At 40.1% G+C, this 18,503-nt stretch overlaps 2 protein-coding genes across 3 annotated transcripts; one reads left to right on the forward strand and one right to left on the reverse strand.

The window, feature by feature from the left end:
• The first annotated feature begins 541 nt into the window (after positions 1 to 541).
• On the forward strand, positions 542 to 7,389 carry selenol (selenoprotein L). Its single transcript, XM_026143406.2, has 9 exons — positions 542 to 757; positions 1,342 to 1,420; positions 1,506 to 1,559; positions 3,684 to 3,729; positions 3,911 to 4,038; positions 4,210 to 4,324; positions 4,932 to 5,054; positions 5,522 to 5,659; positions 7,007 to 7,389. Exons 1-9 carry the CDS (start codon positions 652 to 654, stop codon positions 7,157 to 7,159), a joined length of 942 nt encoding a protein of 313 aa, XP_025999191.1. The 5' UTR covers positions 542 to 651; the 3' UTR covers positions 7,160 to 7,389.
• Positions 7,390 to 7,563: 174 nt separating this feature from the next.
• On the reverse strand, positions 7,564 to 12,482 carry clec11a (C-type lectin domain containing 11A). Of its 2 annotated transcripts, none has more exons than XM_026143408.2 (5): positions 12,244 to 12,482; positions 11,290 to 11,404; positions 10,730 to 10,837; positions 10,486 to 10,569; positions 7,564 to 9,075 (listed from the first exon to the last, which is right to left on the reverse strand). In XM_026143408.2, the coding sequence occupies exons 1-5, from the start codon at positions 12,346 to 12,348 to the stop codon at positions 8,663 to 8,665; spliced, it is 825 nt and encodes a 274-aa protein (XP_025999193.1). In that variant the 5' UTR covers positions 12,349 to 12,482; the 3' UTR covers positions 7,564 to 8,662. The 2 variants fall into 2 exon arrangements, with proteins under 2 accessions (XP_025999193.1, XP_025999192.2); XM_026143407.2 differs by having other exon boundaries at positions 12,226 to 12,481.
• Between the last annotated feature and the right edge of the window lie 6,021 nt (positions 12,483 to 18,503).

Consider the following 18,503-nt stretch of genomic DNA (forward strand, 5'->3'; position numbering starts at 1 on the left):
AATCCTGGTCGACAAGCCAAGTCTATCGAGCATGTTAGGTCCATTATGTCTGTTTACCTTCAGTCACATTTGAACCATCTAAACGAGTAAGATTACTGTTTACCCTTTGCCATGTTGCCCCCTAAAAAGCTGCTTATTAACTGAGCCAGTGTCATCTAAGGATTTCATCACTATCACCGACTGTCAGCTGCAAATATCAGAACCTCAAAGTTCTGACAGTAAACACTCTTTACTGTATGCCCAGCACAGACAGCATTCATAATTGATGCTGAAAGTGGCCAACTGAATACACCTCCACTGACTGTTGGAGCTTAATGTGGCTGATTGACTGGCTGATAAGAAGGAAGATGTTTGTAAGAACAACAAATGAGCCAGTGATTAAGTATGTCTGTGTATAGAACTGAAGAGCAGCTCAAATTCATCTGCAGTTAATGTTTAGTTTTGTTGCACAGCTGAGTAGAAAAGCTTCTTTCAGAAATTACTTTCTCTTGCAAGTCTCCCTGCTCACCACTAGGTGCTGCATAAAGGTTTTCAGAGTCAGACCCACGTGATTTTGTCACATGGAAGATGTAGTTTGCATAGCATCGCTGCATTATAGTGCAGGTGACTACAGATTAGTTGTCAGAGTGGCTGTGGGCTGATGTGGTGATCATGGCTGAGGATGTGGCCGTGTCAGAGGAGATCTTAACAGATGGTCTCACTCTGCTGGTGAACATGGGCAAAGTTCTCCTGCAGAACGCCAAGGAGGAGGCAGCAGGTAGGGCTGATCCTAGTCGCAAACCCTGTTGAAAACCTTTCACATTTTAATGTGTGTTGCTACCAGAATATCTAAAAACTTCCTAGAAATGTATGTTTATGCTTTGTTAAAGTTTTGTTCTGCCTCTTTTGTAATTCGGCATATAAAATATGCAAATTATCATTTAACTTTTTTTTTAATGGAAACTTTATTACTGGGTAATAACCCTGTGTGTGTGTTATGGCTGTTTTACAAAGAAGTAAAACCACACACAAAAAAACAAAAACAGAACAATAATTATGTCTATGTTTGTCTGCCGAATTGAAGAAAAGATATTTTTATAATAAGCTGATGCTTTATCTTCGTTGATTAACTGCTTTATAACAGTCCCTAACCTTAAGAGTATAAGAATGCAAGAAATTTGAATGAAGTCTGGGTTTCCTATTGAATATTTTATAACTTGGCTTCTGGAGCCTTGTTACTGGATTAAAGGGGCCTGCTGGCATGAAGGTGGTGTAATGTAATCCCCGTCATGCCTATTGCCAACACAATGACATTGCACAAACAGCTTGACCCTGTAACTGTGGCCCTTTGTTCTCATGCAGACTCTTTGGAGAATTTTGTCCCACATAAAATCACCACTTTATTCGGCCTGATCACAGCTGGAGCTAGATTCTACAGCAGGTAGGATTTGGCCGTAGACGCTTAAAGAAGCACATTTGTCTGTGTCCTTATGAGAAAAATAATAACCGTTCAATCTGTTGAGCAGCATTGAAGTTAAAAAGAAATGTGAAGCGGAGGCTGTTTGGCAGAAGTCTTATCAGTAAGTATGTTTAAATAGCAAGCTGAAATAAAATGCCATTTATATTTTGTGTGGGTGATATAGAATTTTTCTATCCTTATTCCTTCTAGCATTTGAATTCAATGACACCATTATGCCATATTAAATAAATTTAATAAAATGATGTTTATTGAGGCAAACGTATGAGGTAGACCGTGATAATCCCAATACACTGTGGAACAACTGAGAGAAAACACAGATGATGAAACTCTTCTTTTGTCCCACTTGTAACTGAAAACGTTGCCAAAAACATCCCCAAATTTTTAAGACTTCTCTTTTTTGTTATTAAGTCAGCTTCTACTTCACAAACCGCAAATGACGAAAGGCTCTTCACAGCTATGGTTGCCAAATAAATCTTTAACAGCATTTAGCCACATACCAAGCTGAAGTTATTGCTTTACTAGTTTACAACATTTACATCATGTAACATTAATCACCTACAAGTGATCTCGAATAAAAACAGCTGGAGAAAAGAATAGCTCTTATTTACTTTAAGATAAATCCATCTGCAGACCCAAGATGTGTCAGTAAGTGTATGTTGCTTCATTTTTGTTAATGCTGAAAAGTCTGGCCCTTTGGGAAACTGCTGTATTCTGCAATCTACAGTCTTGAGCAACCCCTCATGTTTATATTCTGCTGTAACCTCCTAGGACAGGAGTCCCCAATCCCAGTCCACGAGGGCCGGTGTCCCTGCAGGTTTTAGTAAATGGTAAAATTTGTATAGCGCTTTACTAGTCCCTAAGGACCCCAAAGCGCTTTACATATCCAGTCATCCACACACTGGTGATGGCAAGCTACATTGTAGCCACAGCCACCCTGGGGAGCACTGACAGAGGCGAGGCTGCCGGACACTGGCGCCACCGGGCCCTCTGACCACCACCAGTAGGCTACGGGTGAAGTGTCTTGCCCAAGGACACAACGACCGAGACTGTCCAAGCCGGGGCTCGAACCGGCAACCTTCCGATTACAAGGCGAACTCCCAACTCTTGAGCCACGATCGCCCTTTAGATGTGTCCTTGATCCATCACAGCTGATTTAAATGGATAAATTACCTTCTCAACATGTCTTGAAGTTCTTCAGAGGCCTGGTAATGAACTAATCATGTGATTCAGGTGTGTTGATCCAGGGTGAGATCTAAAACCTGCAGGGACACCGGCCCTCGTGGACTGGGATTGGGGACCCTTGTCCCAGGACCTGGCGTCCACATATGTGGACATCACATTTTGGGTTATTTAGACCAAAATTTTGCTCTACAAGGGCCTGATATCCACTTATAAGGACATTACATTGCTACTGTTCTATCGAAATTTTAAACGAATATCCTCATATGTGGCTCTCATTTTTCTTAGAAACAAAAAGTCAGGTAAAAAAAAAAAATCTGGTAGTTCTTTGTTTTTACATTCATCGGGCCCCAATCAGCCCAAATGTCAAAGAGAAATTAAAAATGCATGCCGTGGAAGAGGTCAGGTCTTAGGAGGTTAAAGCAGGCAGACTCTCCTGTAATGTTTTTTCTTTAGACATTTTCTTCTTCATTTTCTCTCATTTTTAGTCCAGTTGTTGCATCTGACCAGTTTCAGAAGTATGTTTAAGCAATTTAACTTTCAATCATAAAAGGGTACATAACAGATGAACCATTGTTGTGTCTACACACAGTAGAGAACTTAGTAAAATAAATAAATAAATAGTGTTTTTAGGCACTTTGTTACATCTTTATAGGAATCTGAAAAATGCCCAAAATAACACAGCTTAAAGAAATTCCAAGAACGCTGCCTAAGAGAATTCAGGCTGTGTGAAGAAAAAAGATGATCATATCACAGATTGACTTTTAAGATAATTAAAATTGTAAAAACTCTGTTTTTGCTCATACATTTGCTTATATTTCAATAGACTGATGCACCCGTTTGACATTTTCCTAGCAAAATATGAAAAAATTAGGATGGATTTAAGACTTTTGCACTGAATTGTAACTCCTTAGAGCATCATGTATAAAACACGCAGTATTAGCTCAGCTGCACTCAGTGCTGTTATGATGCTGACTGATAGATCTTGGATGAACGACAGTGGTGCTGACTGAAGCTCTATCACCAAACTTGTGTGTTTTTCCAGCCATGCAGCAGTGAGAGAGCAGGTGCAGGAGCTTCAGCAGCTGGAGGTGTGTACAAGTGCAACTGTTATTTCTTCTTATTGTTATATTATCCTTATTTATTTATTTTTGAGCTACACAAACTTAAAATTAAGCTTATCTGGTTGAAATGAGTTTAAACTAAACCCATGACCAGTTCCTTTTGAACACTTTAAACTGTCTATTTCTTTGTGTGTGTTTGTGCTTGCAGAAAGAGTGGGACTCTTTCCTGGAGAGTGTGGACAAAGATCTGCAGACAACAGATGTGCAGCTGTCTGGAGGAAAGACGGCCGACAGTCTGAGCCCAGAAACTCTATTCACCGATGGAAGAAGTGGAAGGTAAGTTTGCAAACCCGGCCTGAATGTGGTGCACCAGCAAAAACCAGTTCAGAGCATCAGCTGGTTGGAGGTTATTGTTGTGTTGTTTTTTAACTGACCAACCTGGGAAGACCATGTAGGTTTTTTTGTTCCATGAAACCAGAGATTAGTTGTCTTGTGTTGTATTTAAAGGAGTGTGACTCTCAGTCAGTACCTGGGTCAGGGTCAGAACCTGCTGCTGGTTCTCCTCAGACATTTTGGATGACTGCCGTGACGAGACCACGTGACCGAGCTGACGGCCAATCAGGTCAGCGTACCTTTATTCTTATTCCACTAGAAAAAACCATCGCCATACTGAATGAACTCCAACACTGAAAAACCACAGGCACACAAAAAACAAAAACACACTGTTACTTTTTTATGAAGACAGAATTGGAAATTGAATTACTAATTTAGTCATTTAGTAATCCACAAATTAATTGTTAGGATCAGAACAGAGAAAGCCAAGATTAAGGTTTAAATTCATGAAGGCCAGTTTGTGATGTTAATAGTGGGTTTAAGGTGGGCGACAGTGGGAAGGAAAAACACCCACGACCCAAGTTCGCTCATAATATTTTACGTCTTTTTATTACTGCATCTTTTTTATAAGCACTTAGTTTACAAGGACGAAATCTTTGCTGCAAGCACTGAGATCCCAATGAAGCCACAAACAAATCTTTTCTTAGCAAGACAGCCTATAACGTTGTGCTGAAATACCCCTTTTACCTCTTTGAGGCTTCATTCTGTCTACAAAAGATTCTAAGATGTTTTTCCATAGTGGCTGTCTTCACTTAATCTTGCATCCAAAACTGGTTTAAAACTTTTTAAATGTGTAAACAGTGTTTATCAGTAATTAACATTGTATCATCCCGCAGGCTCTGCTGGAGGCTCGGTCAGTGCGGGTCTTGGTAGTTTCTTTTGGCAGCGTCGAGGGCGCTCAGCTGTGGTTGGAGCAGACTGGATGTACCTTTGACATTCTGCTGGATCCACAGAGAAAGGTTAAGAATTTTTTCCCCCCCCCGCTCTGATCATCTGATTCAAAAACTGTAACTTCTGCTTTAAAACAAATTCAAATAAAAACAGTCAGTCCGTCTGCACATTTTACTACATTTTATATTTATATTCAGTGCTGGTCGGGAGGTGCATAAACTCTAAATAGGCCACTGTAATTTATAGAAAGTAGATTTGGCTGTGACTCAGTACAAACAAACCGAGGGACCCGGAGGATTTAGCAGCTGTTTGATGATGTGTCATAAAAGCCCAGCGACCTCAGCCTCCAAACCATTTATTCAGAAAAGTCAACCACCAGATGTTAGCTGGAGTCAAGTGGAAATAACCAAATATGAAAACAGAACATTTTCCACATGCCACACAAGCAATCCTCAGTCGCAAAAAATGCGACGCTGATGCATGCTACTGACTGTATAAACCGCATGTGTTCTTAAATGTCTCTTTTCTGGCACAGGTGTACAGAAGTTTTGGCCTTGGCTCATCCTACGCCAAGGTGATGAAGTTTGGCTGCCTGCTACAATACTCAGACTACGTAGTTGCAAACATAGACTTCCCAGATTTCCCCCATCGTCTGCTGGAAGACAGCTACCAGGTAAGAATGCACAAGTCTGTGAAAACCTTTGACGAGACTCTTGTGATGACAAATTGAAGAAATCCTAGAAATCTATCCAAGGATGGATTTACATGCACGAGTATCTCGCATCCTTCTTCTATCCCTTGGATATTAGCAAAATGAAAATCCAAGTTGAGTCCCTGAAGTCCTGTGAGATTAATATTTTTTATCTTGTATGCAGAAGATCAATGTTGAACATTATAATTAACAGTGTGCATAGAAATAAAATGAAAAAATGCCCTAACACCCTCAGATGCACTTAGCCACCTTATATGGAGACAGCTTATGATTAAACTGAACAAAAGCACTGTAGATGTCTCTTTGGTTGAAGTCTATCTAACTGCTTTGGTAGATAAATGTGCTCTTTCCAGCTTCTTCTATTCAAACCTGACCATGATGTAACTGAGGACACTTTACTTTAAAAGTGAAAATTAAAACGAGGACAGAGGTGAGGCGGTGAGAGTGTCAGTTTGTAGAAGTCAGGATATGGATCAGATTCTTTTCTAACAATAACTTTAGAGATAAACATCCAGTGCCATCATTAAGTCCTTCTCTGCTTCAGGTCATTTTCATGTTCTTGGTTTTGTATGTGGCCCTAATTACAGGCTCATGTCTATATCTGTCTGTGTAGCTGCATCAGCCTTTTAGAGAACACGAAACCTCCGTGATCAGGGTTGGGAAGGCAGCGAAAAATCCTGTCTTGCAGAACACCAGAAGAATATTTTCTGTTTCTTAAAGCACTTTTCACAAACTATATGAGAGCAACTACTACTACTTAGTCGTTGGTTATAACCAGAAGCGCTTGGGAGGTCTTTTGGTCAGTTAAATGCATCAGGCGAGACATAAATGCAGGTCATAATTTGCACAGAAAACAATAACATATTTATTGTGTTTTGTCCTTTGGACGAAGAGGGCATGTATAGTATAAACTATAATGTTTAAGCTGAAACAGCCGGGGTTCCTTTAAAGGAAAAAGTAATTTGGGGCTATTTATGGGACTCCACAGGGTTCAGTTTAAAACTGCAATACGTTTTTATACCACTTGGGGGCAGTGACACATTCATATTGTCCTTTTAATTCAACTTTACTGATTAAACAGTTATTTATTTATATAGGCAGTATGTTATGGAGCAACATGTTCATTATTTTTACATTATTGCTACTTTAAATCCCCGGGTGACTCTTTTGTTTTAGAAAATTAATTTTAAATACTCCATAACAGACAGAACTACCACATCCGCCGTAAAAAGTCAGACTGACCTTCAAATTTTACAGATTTAACTTCAGGAGTGGTGATAATTGAATAATGTGTGTTTGTCTTTTCAGCTAGGAGGTGACTTTTTGCTGGACAGTGCAGGGAAGGTACTTCTCTCTCATCCATCGAAAAACCCTCTGGACAGGCCGACCGTGGAAGACGTCTTGCAGTCCGTGGACTCCGCAGGACAGTCCACTAACTCTGCTCACAAGCAGAAGCTGTGAAATTCATTCAAACACAGCCTCAGGGGTTCAAGTCGCTAAACGCATCGCTGACTCCTCACGGCAAGCGCAGCTCTTTGGCTCGCGTTCATGACGTCACACCTTACACTCATGACATCATGAAGGGGTGCGACTGATGTTCCAGCGCGAGGCAGAGACATCTGCTCTTCTGTGTTGCGTCAGCATGGCGATGCAGCATTGCAAATAAAGTAGTGGATTTGATTAAAACAGAATTTGACAATATATTTGTATTATTTAAATTTAACAAAGACTGAAGATTTGTTTCAGGAATTTTACCTTTTAAAGGTGCATTTAACAGGTTTGGATTTTAGTGACCTCAAGTGACAGTGAACGGTAACACAGTTTGAATTACATCATTACCCACAAATCACACAGTGATATGAGACTACTGCAAAAACTTTTTTATTACATATTACCTATGATCCATGAGTAGTTTGATGATAAAATCACTACCCAGATAAGGCTGAGCACTAAAAATATGATGAAAAAATATACTGACATATTAATTTATGGTCAAGTATGTGCCCTTGCTTTATATTTTAAAAATGTGACATTTATATACAAAGTTTCTGTGAGAATTTAAGCAAAATTTAACAAGAACTATGACTTATTTTGTAGCATAAAAAAGGAATTTACCTCTATATTTCTAAACAGTTGTGATATTGCAAAGGTTTTGTCTTGGTATGAAAATGAAAACTCATTTTAGTCCACTGATTTAGTAGTACTATTTTAAAAAAAAATGAAAAGTACCACTCCTTACGAGTGAAGCAAATCTCCCTTTTACCTGTTGAACATGTTGAACAAACTATAATCAAACCATAATAGTAAAGTTTTTAAAAAAAACATCCAGGCTTTTATCTACACTAGTTTTCTCTTTTGTCTTTATGCATGGACTCTGGTTCAGGATACATTTGCACACAGTGATGTGTCATTTTAAGGAAGTAAAAGAGGGTTCAGGGTGGGATTGCAATAACAGAAGTCACACCCAGCACTAGACTTTGTTAAAACATCTTCAGCATGAAACATAGAAATGCTGCTTAATTCCACTTTAGCCAGAGTACACACTGATTCATCCCTTCAAGTTCAGTATGTGCTGATCCTGAGAGAAAAAAATAACTCCAGCGTTCCATTTTTCTCTTTTTGGAAACTTGACAAATATTTAGAATCCCATGAATGAAATCACAGCAGAGTCCAGACTGGCTTTAACTCATATTACTGCTGCTGCATGAATAATGTAATATTCATAAGTCTGATAAAGCCTTATTCAATCAGTACACATCTTGTATAGAAATAAAGGATTTATGAGACATCGCTGTAAAACACTTTAAATACTATAAAGTATTTCCATTCAGCAAGAATCTACTTAAACAAAGCTACAAAGTTTTAAATGAAAATAAATTATTAGAAAATTGAAATGGGCTTTGTTTTCTAATGATCTGCTGGTGTTTAATGTCATAAAGAGAGGCTGTTTGGAAAAGGTTCCTTTTAAAGAGCCACCCTGTCATCAAATTCGCACATATAGTTCATGGTTCGATCGCAGTAGTGGTCCCACCAGTCGCCATCATCTGACGACATCGCCACGCAGTTCTCTCGCCTCCCTCCATCTGGCTGGCTGGACAGGAAGTGCTTACGCCACTGGAAGTACGTGACCCGAGTTCCATCGTCAAAGAGGTACAAGCCCTCAGAGCGGAGGTCGTTGACTCCCAGCCAGACCGGCCAGTTTCCAGGGTGGAAGAAGTTCTTTACGTAGTCAGCCAGGGCCTCTTGCTCCTTTCGATCACGGGGCATTGCCATGCGTCCTCCACGTTCTATGCACTTCCTGGATGCTCCGGCATAATCTTCCAGGCTGTTGTACACCAGGTAACACTTGTATCCAATCCGTTGTCCCTTCTCGCAACCTTTGAAGCAGAGAAAAAACAAGACTGGTGCATTTTCAGACATTTACCACAAGTTTCTGAATTGGCCACTTGAAGCGGACTCTAATAGAAATAAACATGTAACATGCATGGTTTTGGTCTCTATGGCTAATCTTCCCCTTCATTGTAACTGCATGGAAGACCGAGTTTATTTATTTATTAATTTTTTTAAATTGTGGTATATCTTGAACTTATGGACTATTAGGTGCATGGCTGCTTTGAGTGGTTGTGAGTAAATAAACTAAACCTCTTGGCTGTTTGTGGAACTTTTTAGAGCATTTTTAAAACAGCTATCCACAATCTAAAGATGCAGCTTGCTAACATTAGCTGCTAATGTAGCATGCTATCGTGTTGTCAAAATATGACCACTTCTGGTTGAGGAAACAAAACAGGAAAAAAAAAAACACATACAAAAACATGCTTTCTTTTGAAAGCAGTCGAACAATTTGTTATCCTTTCATAACCTTAATAAGTCATTGTTGAAAACATGTTAGCCGGGAGAAATTAGCATGGCTCTGTTATCTCCATTTTTAGCTGAATTTTGGTCTCTACCGTCTCTTAAGGGAATCTGTGTTTGCTGAATTTTTCAGCTTTATGCAAATGTTTTTGTATGCTGGTTAGTCTGAACAGGGAGCATATGTGGGTTTATTTTCCAATGAAAATGGTTACCATGCAACCAGAAGAGTGAATCAAAATAGATTCATAGCCTGAATAAAAACATGCTAAAACAAGCCAGAGGAGTGCGGGAAAAAGTGGTGAGTGTTCTCTCTTTGAAATGCTGGTTTTGATTTCAGGCTTGAGAACTGATTGATCTTCCTCTTTTGTTTTTTGTTTTTTTTAAGAGGATCAAGTCCCAAAACCAAACCAAACCAATGTCACGCCTCTTGTTATTACAGCTACTTGGTTGATGCCTGGAGTGCTGAGCCATCAGCACGATTTTTAGTTTAAAGGCACGAGTGCACCTCACGTACCCTTTAATTTTGCTCAGAGTTGACAGAAATGCTGTAAAATTTCAACACACCTTGTTGATACAAACATAGGCGTATTTGCATATTACTGAACAGTTGATATGTTAGTTCCTGCATGTTGCATCACGTGTCCATGTTGCCATTCAACCTTCCCTTTCTTTGCACATATCCACTGTCCTTCTCTGGCCTTCAGATTTTATTACCCCTGTTAATTAGTATTTATCCTCCAATGAAATTTTTAGGTGTATTTTATATATGCTTTTCTCACTATTTTCTCATTACTGATAGTTTAACAAATAATTTAACGCTACAAAACATAAAATAGAAATTTATATTTATACAATATTTAGTCTGCTATTTTAAAATGCCACAGTGCAGGATGGGATGCTTGAAGTAGATCTAAGGAAAAATGATACACATGTACCTTCGAGTCTTCCGATCTCCTTGCGGTTGTCCTTGCTGTGTTGGTAGACCTCCTGGATGCTGTCCTCCAGCTCACCGACTTTAGCTGCCATTTGAGTGATGAGGAGCAAGAGAAAGACGGGAACATAAAAGTAGGTACAGCGAAAGGCTTTGTTCCCATTAGATCTAAATTGAAAATAAAAGCTCCCGTGGTACAGCATTAATACCCCTACTCTCAGTTTCATCAACACCATCACCAGTCTTACCATCCATCCTGGAGAGACGATCCATCAACTGGCTGACTTTAACATCCAGAGTGTAGTGACCGACATTCAGCTTGTGGATGGCTAGGTCCATACTGGCCAGTCTGGATACTGTGGGCCAGAGTAGATTGGAAGTGAGAGCACAGTATGATATATATATATATTTTTTAAAGAGAACACACAAAGGAAGGCTACCGGCATACAGATATGTGACTTTCCAAAATCTGGACACTTCTTACTCCAGAAACAAAACAGAAAAGCCCTTAATTAGCCTGTCAAGAATGTCCAATGATACGGCCATCAGTCTGTGGATGCACTCTACCAACCAACGTTGGTAGCATAACTTATCTCTGTACTCTTTTTATTTTCTATTTTCTATTTGGGTTCCCCACCCACCCCTATAGTTTCTTTTCTTTTTATCTCTTTTTTCTCTCTGTCAACTCTTGAGGGAGATACCTCGCTGAGATGAGGCTTAAAGTTATCATGATGGTGAGTGACATCACAGATTTCTGACTCGTATGACCAAAACCAACACAAATTTCAACATTTCTAAAATAACGTACAGACATAGTTGTATGAGTTCTCAAAGTCCGATACTGGGCTGGTTGGCTCTGCTTCAGGTTCTGGTAGAATATCGGGAACATCGCCTCTTGTCCTCTTCACCTCTGGTTCATACGCCTGATGGAACACACACACACATAAAACTCCCAATCCATCACATGTAAGTGTGTTTAGTGTCTTGGCTTTAGTGGTTAAAGTAAAACAAAACCCAACTTCCATTTCTTCCCAAAACAAACTTATTAGGGTTGTATCCAAATTCCAGTTTAGACACATCTGGAGCTGTTTTACATTCATATTTTCCTTATCGCAGAAAGCAGAAGCATTCAATATCAAGTCAGGCCAAGAATTTTACTCCTATTACACTTATAGAACACAGAGGAGCTCAACCAAGTTTATCACTTTATATTTAGATTTAAGAGCTCAGTGGATAAAAATGTTACCATTTAAAAGTTGAATATCTTAGCTGGAAAGCACATGGTGTAGACTTTGATCGACAACAGCAATATATTTACAAGTATCAGCACGTTCCTTCAGTGGCTTATGGCATGGTGGAGGGAGAGGGGTGCTTTATTTTGAAGTCAAACACACATGCAGACAAGTCCAATGAAAGAAAAACCTGTCGGGTTGATCTGCTTCTCTGGGTGTGTCATCATCAGTTCTTCACATGTCCTTTCCATTACATCATAACTTATAGTAGATAAATCAACACAGATTACATCATGTTTTCCACTTTATTCTTACATAAAGATAAAGAAAGAACAACAAAATCTGCCTTAGTGTGTCTTAATTGCCTCATTCACTGAAACACTCACAGTCACTCATATACATTTACTACATATGAAAGGGATCAGAGTCTCAACCTAACAAACAGGCATGGCAGATCACAGTTAAGAAAATGCACGACAGTGAGAGCAGCCTCTAATAGAAAGAGCACATACAGCATATGAAGTCCTGACCTGTGCTGGTGCAGCGCTGCCTGTCCCCATAGGAACACACACTCCCAGAGAACATAAACACAGCAGAGCGAGCGAGGTGGCAGCTGGTCCCATTTTCTGCTTCATAGTAACTCTGCTTTTCCTTCAGCAGCAAAAACTCCCTCTGTACCTCCTAGTCTCTCTGTCTCTCTCCTTCCACTGTCTGGGTTTCTCTCTCTCTCTCCTTCACTCCTCTCCTACAGTAGGAAGCCAGTAGGAATCTCCCTTTAGATGTGTGAATGGGAGCTGGTGTACAGCCCTCTTTAAAAAAAAAAAAGGGGGGGGGGGGATCACAGGTATCAAACAGGAAAGTCAAAATAAAGCCCCTGTTGCCTGCCTGCTGCCCGCTCTTCTGTCCTCCTTCAGAACAAGAACTCCTTTCAAACAAAGGAAAGCTCTTTGTTTTTCCTACTACCTCCCATTTCCACTCTTTGTGTGCACACTGTGGAGTTACAGGTCTCTGTCCGGTGGAAAACATGTACAGTATGTCTAAAACGTAAACAGTTCACGAACCGTGAAAAACAGCTTTGTTACCAGCTTTGCATTAATGTATTTGAGGATTTACCAGGGCTTTTATAACATACTCAAACTAACAACAAATATATGGGATCATCCAAAGTTTATGATTGAATTAGGTTAAAATAAAAGCTTCATTCTTCCTGTCTTTTCAGTAACTGCTTTTTTCCAATTTTCCTGTCCTTGAGTTAGTGTGCAAGAAATGTTTGATTGGCCAGCAAAAAAATGGGCATTTTATTTCAGTCCTTGAAAGTGTAAATAAAAACAGAATGCAATCATTTGAAAACCAAATTTTTTAAACCTACAAACACAAATAACACATTTGTGAAATGAAAGTTAGGATGGGGATGAAAGAACACTGTAAAACCAAACATCTGGTGGATTATCTGACATATAAAAAGAGAGATGGGAGTTGGGCAGAAACCGAAACTGAATGTTTATGATGTTCAGGCTCTCGTGCAAAGCTGCATCAAAACCAGAAATGATTCTGGAGTAGAAATCTTTGGCACGGGAACATTTCTGAAAACCACTTGTCTTTGGACTGAAGATGAGGCGCACAGTTTGAAATCGAGCATTTGTGATGCTGTCGGCATGCTCGTGGCACGGGAGATCTGCATCTGTTCAGAAGTTCCATTAATGCAGAAAATGAAATATGCAGGTTTGCAAGCAACATGATCGTTAGCTTTCAGGAAAGATCATGAAAACTGTTATGTCTGCTGTCCAAACTTGTCACGCACTGAAAGCATTTGGAGGATAAAGAAACACAAATAGAGCCCCAAAACTGTTGAGTGACTGAAATTCCATATTAATGGAAGAAACTGGTTGCAGACTATACTAATAATTGAGCTACCAACTACCCAAATGCTGCATTTCTATCCTTGAGATGCTCTTCTAGGACTTTACTGCAGCCACCTTCAGCTGCTGCTCATTTGTGGGTCTTTCTGTATTTCGCAACTGAACTGTGCTTTATGGGGTTGAGATCAGGTGACTTGACTCGGTAATTGATGAATACCCCTTTTCTTTGACTTAAACTCTTGGGTTGCTTTTGCAAGATGCTTTTGGTCAGTTTTGCAGCATTTTTTTAATCAGAGCAGCGTATCGGCTCAAACACTTATAGTCCCAGCTGCTTCTATCAGCGGCTCTGTGATAGGCTGGCAACTTGCCCTGTGTGTACCTCAGGTTTTCCCATATGACAGCTGGGATAACCTCCAAGGCCCCCCTGCAACCCTGAACTGGATGGACGGACGGACGGACGGATGGACAGACGAACTTCAAGCAGTCACCTACAAACACTAGTGATCCGGTTCCACTGGCAGTCATGTTTGAACATGACATAACGCCGCCTCCACCATATTTGACAGATAATGCGGTATGCTTCAGATCCTGACCTGTTGCTTTTCTGTTATCATTCTGGTACAACTTTTTCTTCGTTTCATTGATCCAAAGACATTTTCCACACCTGTGCAGCCTCTGTTAGATGTTTTCTGACAAAGTTTAACCTGGCCTTCTTGTTTTATCGACAGATTACACCTTGTTGTAAATTTGTATTTTTATTCTCGAAGGCATCCCTTGATTGTAGACTTGGACAATAATATTCTGAGCTCATCCAAAAGTGTTCCTGACTTTGTTAGATAATGTGAAGGGAATTTCTTGACTAAGCAAAGAATTCTTTAATTGTCTTCCATGGTCTTTCAGGCCTTTTGTTGTTGCTGAGCTGGCCACTGCATTCCTTCTTTTTAAGGACGTATCAGACTGTTGATTAGGCCACTCCTAAAGTTCCTGCTATGCCCTCATTGGGTTTATTTGGGTTTGTGAGCCTAATGATGGCCTCCTTCACTTACTTCAACATCTCTTTGGACCTCAAATGCAGTGGTCCACTGGAAAGCCACCACATGCTAGATCAGCACTTGGAATAAACTTCAGATCTTTTATCTCCTTAATTTTTTCAATTAAAAATAATGAGAGAACAGACATCACCTCACAGTCGACTGCCAATGAATTTTGAGCTTCTGAAAATAGGGGACTATGCATAAAAATAGTTGCAACTATTAAACAGCTAATGGAAGATTTTTGCCAAACATCTTGAATTAAAGCTGAAAATATTACATAACGTCTCGAGTGCTTGATTTGAGACCTGTTTTCATGATTTAGTGATATTATGGTATCACATTTAAAATTCTTATGGACTTAACTATTTTTAGCTAAGGGTTTTACAGTTTGCAAGTCATACTATATATCATATCTACACAAACAGTCCTTTTATGAATTTGGCTGAATGTGTATAATATAAAAGTTGGACAGTTTTCTAGTATAATTAAATACATTGGTGGTAATAGAAATATAATTTTGTGAATTTGTTTAGGAAATTGTGACATAATGACGAACCTGCCACTGAAGAGAAACCTTATGTAAGTGGCCATGTGTGCGTATGTGTGTGTCCATATGTGTTTGGGCCTGCAGCAGGAGGTATGCCAGTTAAAATGCCACAAGAATCCAGCAGAATTTCCAGGGAAGCGAATGAGGAAAGGCTCTGCGATGTGGAGACTGGGTGGAGCTCAGACGGGGACTGTGAGGGACAGTCGGGTCTGAGTCGGCAGGACAGCTGCACATGCACAGCTGTTTCAGTAACACAACTGATTCCAGACATGTTTCCAGACCTCAGTTTTGAGTGGAGCAATGGTCTGGAAAAATAAATGAGAGCAAGAAAATCCTTGCTTTGACCTCATGGTTCCTTATCGCTGGTTTATAGAAACATTGAATAAAACACAATGTATTCAAATGCATCATTAGAAAAATGTCTTCCTTTTTGCCTCATGGAAGATTTTGAAGCACACACTTGGGCTTGAGGAAATTGTCACTAAAAAGTTTTTACTATATTCTCAAAGGCCAAACAAAAATACCAAAATAATTCTCTGTACTAACAGTTCTGCAGAATAGGACTGAAATGCAAACATTGCTCACTTATCATGGAGTATATCAGCAGTAAAATATCTGGATGACTCAGTCAAATTTCCACCTAACCCTGTCATGTTTGACCTGGGAGGGAAAAAACATCAGTCAGGAACAACACTAACAGTTACTAGATTATTTCTTTTGGCTCATAAGACATAAGGTAACAAACTTTACACAACAAGAGTCCTGTTTCTGTTTTCGTTGTAACTTTAATACCATTCAATGATTTTCATTCACCCAGATTTTTGATGAAAAAATACATCTTCACCCAAACATTTCCTGAACACAAAGCAGCCATTCAGGGTCTGGAAGCACTGGGTGGTGCTTCAGTGAGGCAGCCGGACTGGACAGAGGTGCCTCAGTCCAGAGTGTCCACAAGCACTCATAATACATAATGTGATAAATGAGCAATATAAGATAGTTATGAGTCAACTCTGACCATTTAATATTAATTAGTTCTTCAGTCATTCATTGTAGTCTAATTATAGATAACATAAAAGTGCAGATTGAAATCTGCTAACCAGTCTGAGGGAGTAGCCGACTACTGCTGATACAGCTTTTTTATGACTGCACAGGGAGCTGTGCAAAGACTGAAAGTGCCTCAAGTGATTTCACCTGACTCAGTGGGACTGAATGTTCCCCAGTTTTGCTCAACTCTGCTAGATGCCGAGCGGCATTCTGGGTAATTCTGGTGCCAAATTTTGACTAGGAGGATGAAGCAAAAGCAAAATATCTCTGGCTCTGCACATGTGGTAGAGAGTGTTATCTACCATTTGGAAGATTGGTGGTTTGATCCCAGACTTCTCCTGTTTAGAGTCACCAATCAATCAAACATGCCTGGCTTTGGATCATGGGAGAAATTTCTGAGTTCTGAGACAGAACCCACACAGGCACATCGGCAACATGCAGACTCCACAAAAAGGTTCCAGCCGACTGGTGGATTCAAACCACCAGTTTGTTGTGGTTTGGCCTGACAGTTCAAAGTTTCAGATACTATTTTTGGATAGTAGTATATTTCAGATACTATTCAACAACTGAGGTGGTTCAGGCATCTCACTAGGATGCCTCCTGGAAGCCTCCAAGGCAAGATGTTTTGGACATGTCCTACCAGTAAGCAGACCCAGGACTTGCTGGAGAGATCATATCTCTCAGCTGAGAGGAGAGGTGGCTGGAGTGAGGGAAATCTGGGCCTCTGTGTTCATATGGCTATTATTTTATTTATTTACTTTTTGGTCTGTCCTGTCTGGCACTGTTAGCAATCAGAATTATTGCCTAAAAGCCAAGAAAAATGCCCAACAGATTTATTTTCCCAAGTAGATTGTACAGCTTTTGCTATACTGGTCCACTTGATTGTCATATTTTATTCTACCTTTATTATTAACATTATTATTATTTATTTATTTATTTCATGAGTTATTGCAGTCAGAATGGACAGGACCGGAGGACAGGAAAGAGAACGAAAGGTTGGGAAGATTGTGAAGGTTGTGGGGGGAAATAGAGGAGAAGAGGAATATAGAGAGCAAAGACTGAAAATCTGCTTGATCACCTGCTGAGAGAGAGAGAGAAAAACAACACAACTTCACAAGTTCACAAAAATGGACAACAGTTGCAGACAGTAGATGCCCTTTGTGCAGCCGTCTTCACCAGTTGGTGAAATGTTTCCACTCACCTTATGGAAATGCTCGCATCAGCAGTAACAGTGGAGCTACTTGTTACTGAGTTCATGTTCAGAACTTTTGATCAGCTGTAAAACAGCCTGTTTCAGTTTAAGAGTTGTTTTCAATAAATTGCATGCTCAACAAAAATCTTTTGTCTCGCTCCCATTTCTTTTTGTTGCATGTTGAAGCTCTACTTGGAACCTTGTTAAGATGCAATCATGCAAAACATAATTTCTGGCCATTTTTCAAGGGCTCTTAAACTTTTGATTAGGATTGTATGTTTAGAGGCAGCAGCCAACCAAGATAATGTGTGTCTGTAAGTACCTGTTTGTACACCTGTGTGTGAGCGCAGTTATGTTCATAAAGTTTCTCCATGTAAGTATTTAATTGTGGGTATGGGGAGCCATAGCCCTGCCTTCCAGGTCATGAAGTAGGCATGGAGGAGACATGGGCCCAAGATATCCAGAGGCCCCCCAGAGCACAAGAGCCCAAGGAGGACCACCGCAGGGGCAATCGTGCCACCTACCTAGAAAAGGGCTGAAGAGTGTCCCGGATGGGGGTCACCTAGCAGCCACTGTGCAGAAGCCACAAGGGGCTGCAACAACGAGCCCGCAGGCTCCACCAGCAGCTGACTACACCAGGGCAGACCGAGCCCCAGGCCTAAAGACCCAAGGGCCCTCCATGCACCGGAGGAGGCCCAACAGAGCTAGGGGGACCAGGGGCTTTTTCTCATCTAATATTAGTTTATTTTAAGTAAACTATAATAACCATGCTTTTTTGCCTAACAGCCTGTTCACTTAATATAAAGATTTTTGAAATCTATAGAAATATGCCTTAATGAAGCTTTAGATGACCATTGGACTAAAACAGGAAAGCAGCTTTACATTTGCTGTACAGACTTTACTTAAGTTAAAAAAACAAAACAATTTAGGTCCATCAAACCCTAGCAACACTGACAAATGTTACTTTACCTCAGTGCGAGAGAGCTGAGCAGCTATGCCTACACCAGCCCTTCACAACATACATAATGCATGAAACAGAATATCGCTCTTGCTTTCCTAAAATACACGCTGCATTGTGGTTGCTTTGCACCCCGGAGGGAGATGGTAGATTTAG

This window comes from Astatotilapia calliptera, chromosome 15 (assembly GCF_964374335.1).
Source record: "Astatotilapia calliptera chromosome 15, fAstCal68.1, whole genome shotgun sequence".
NCBI lineage: Eukaryota > Metazoa > Chordata > Actinopteri > Cichliformes > Cichlidae > Astatotilapia > Astatotilapia calliptera.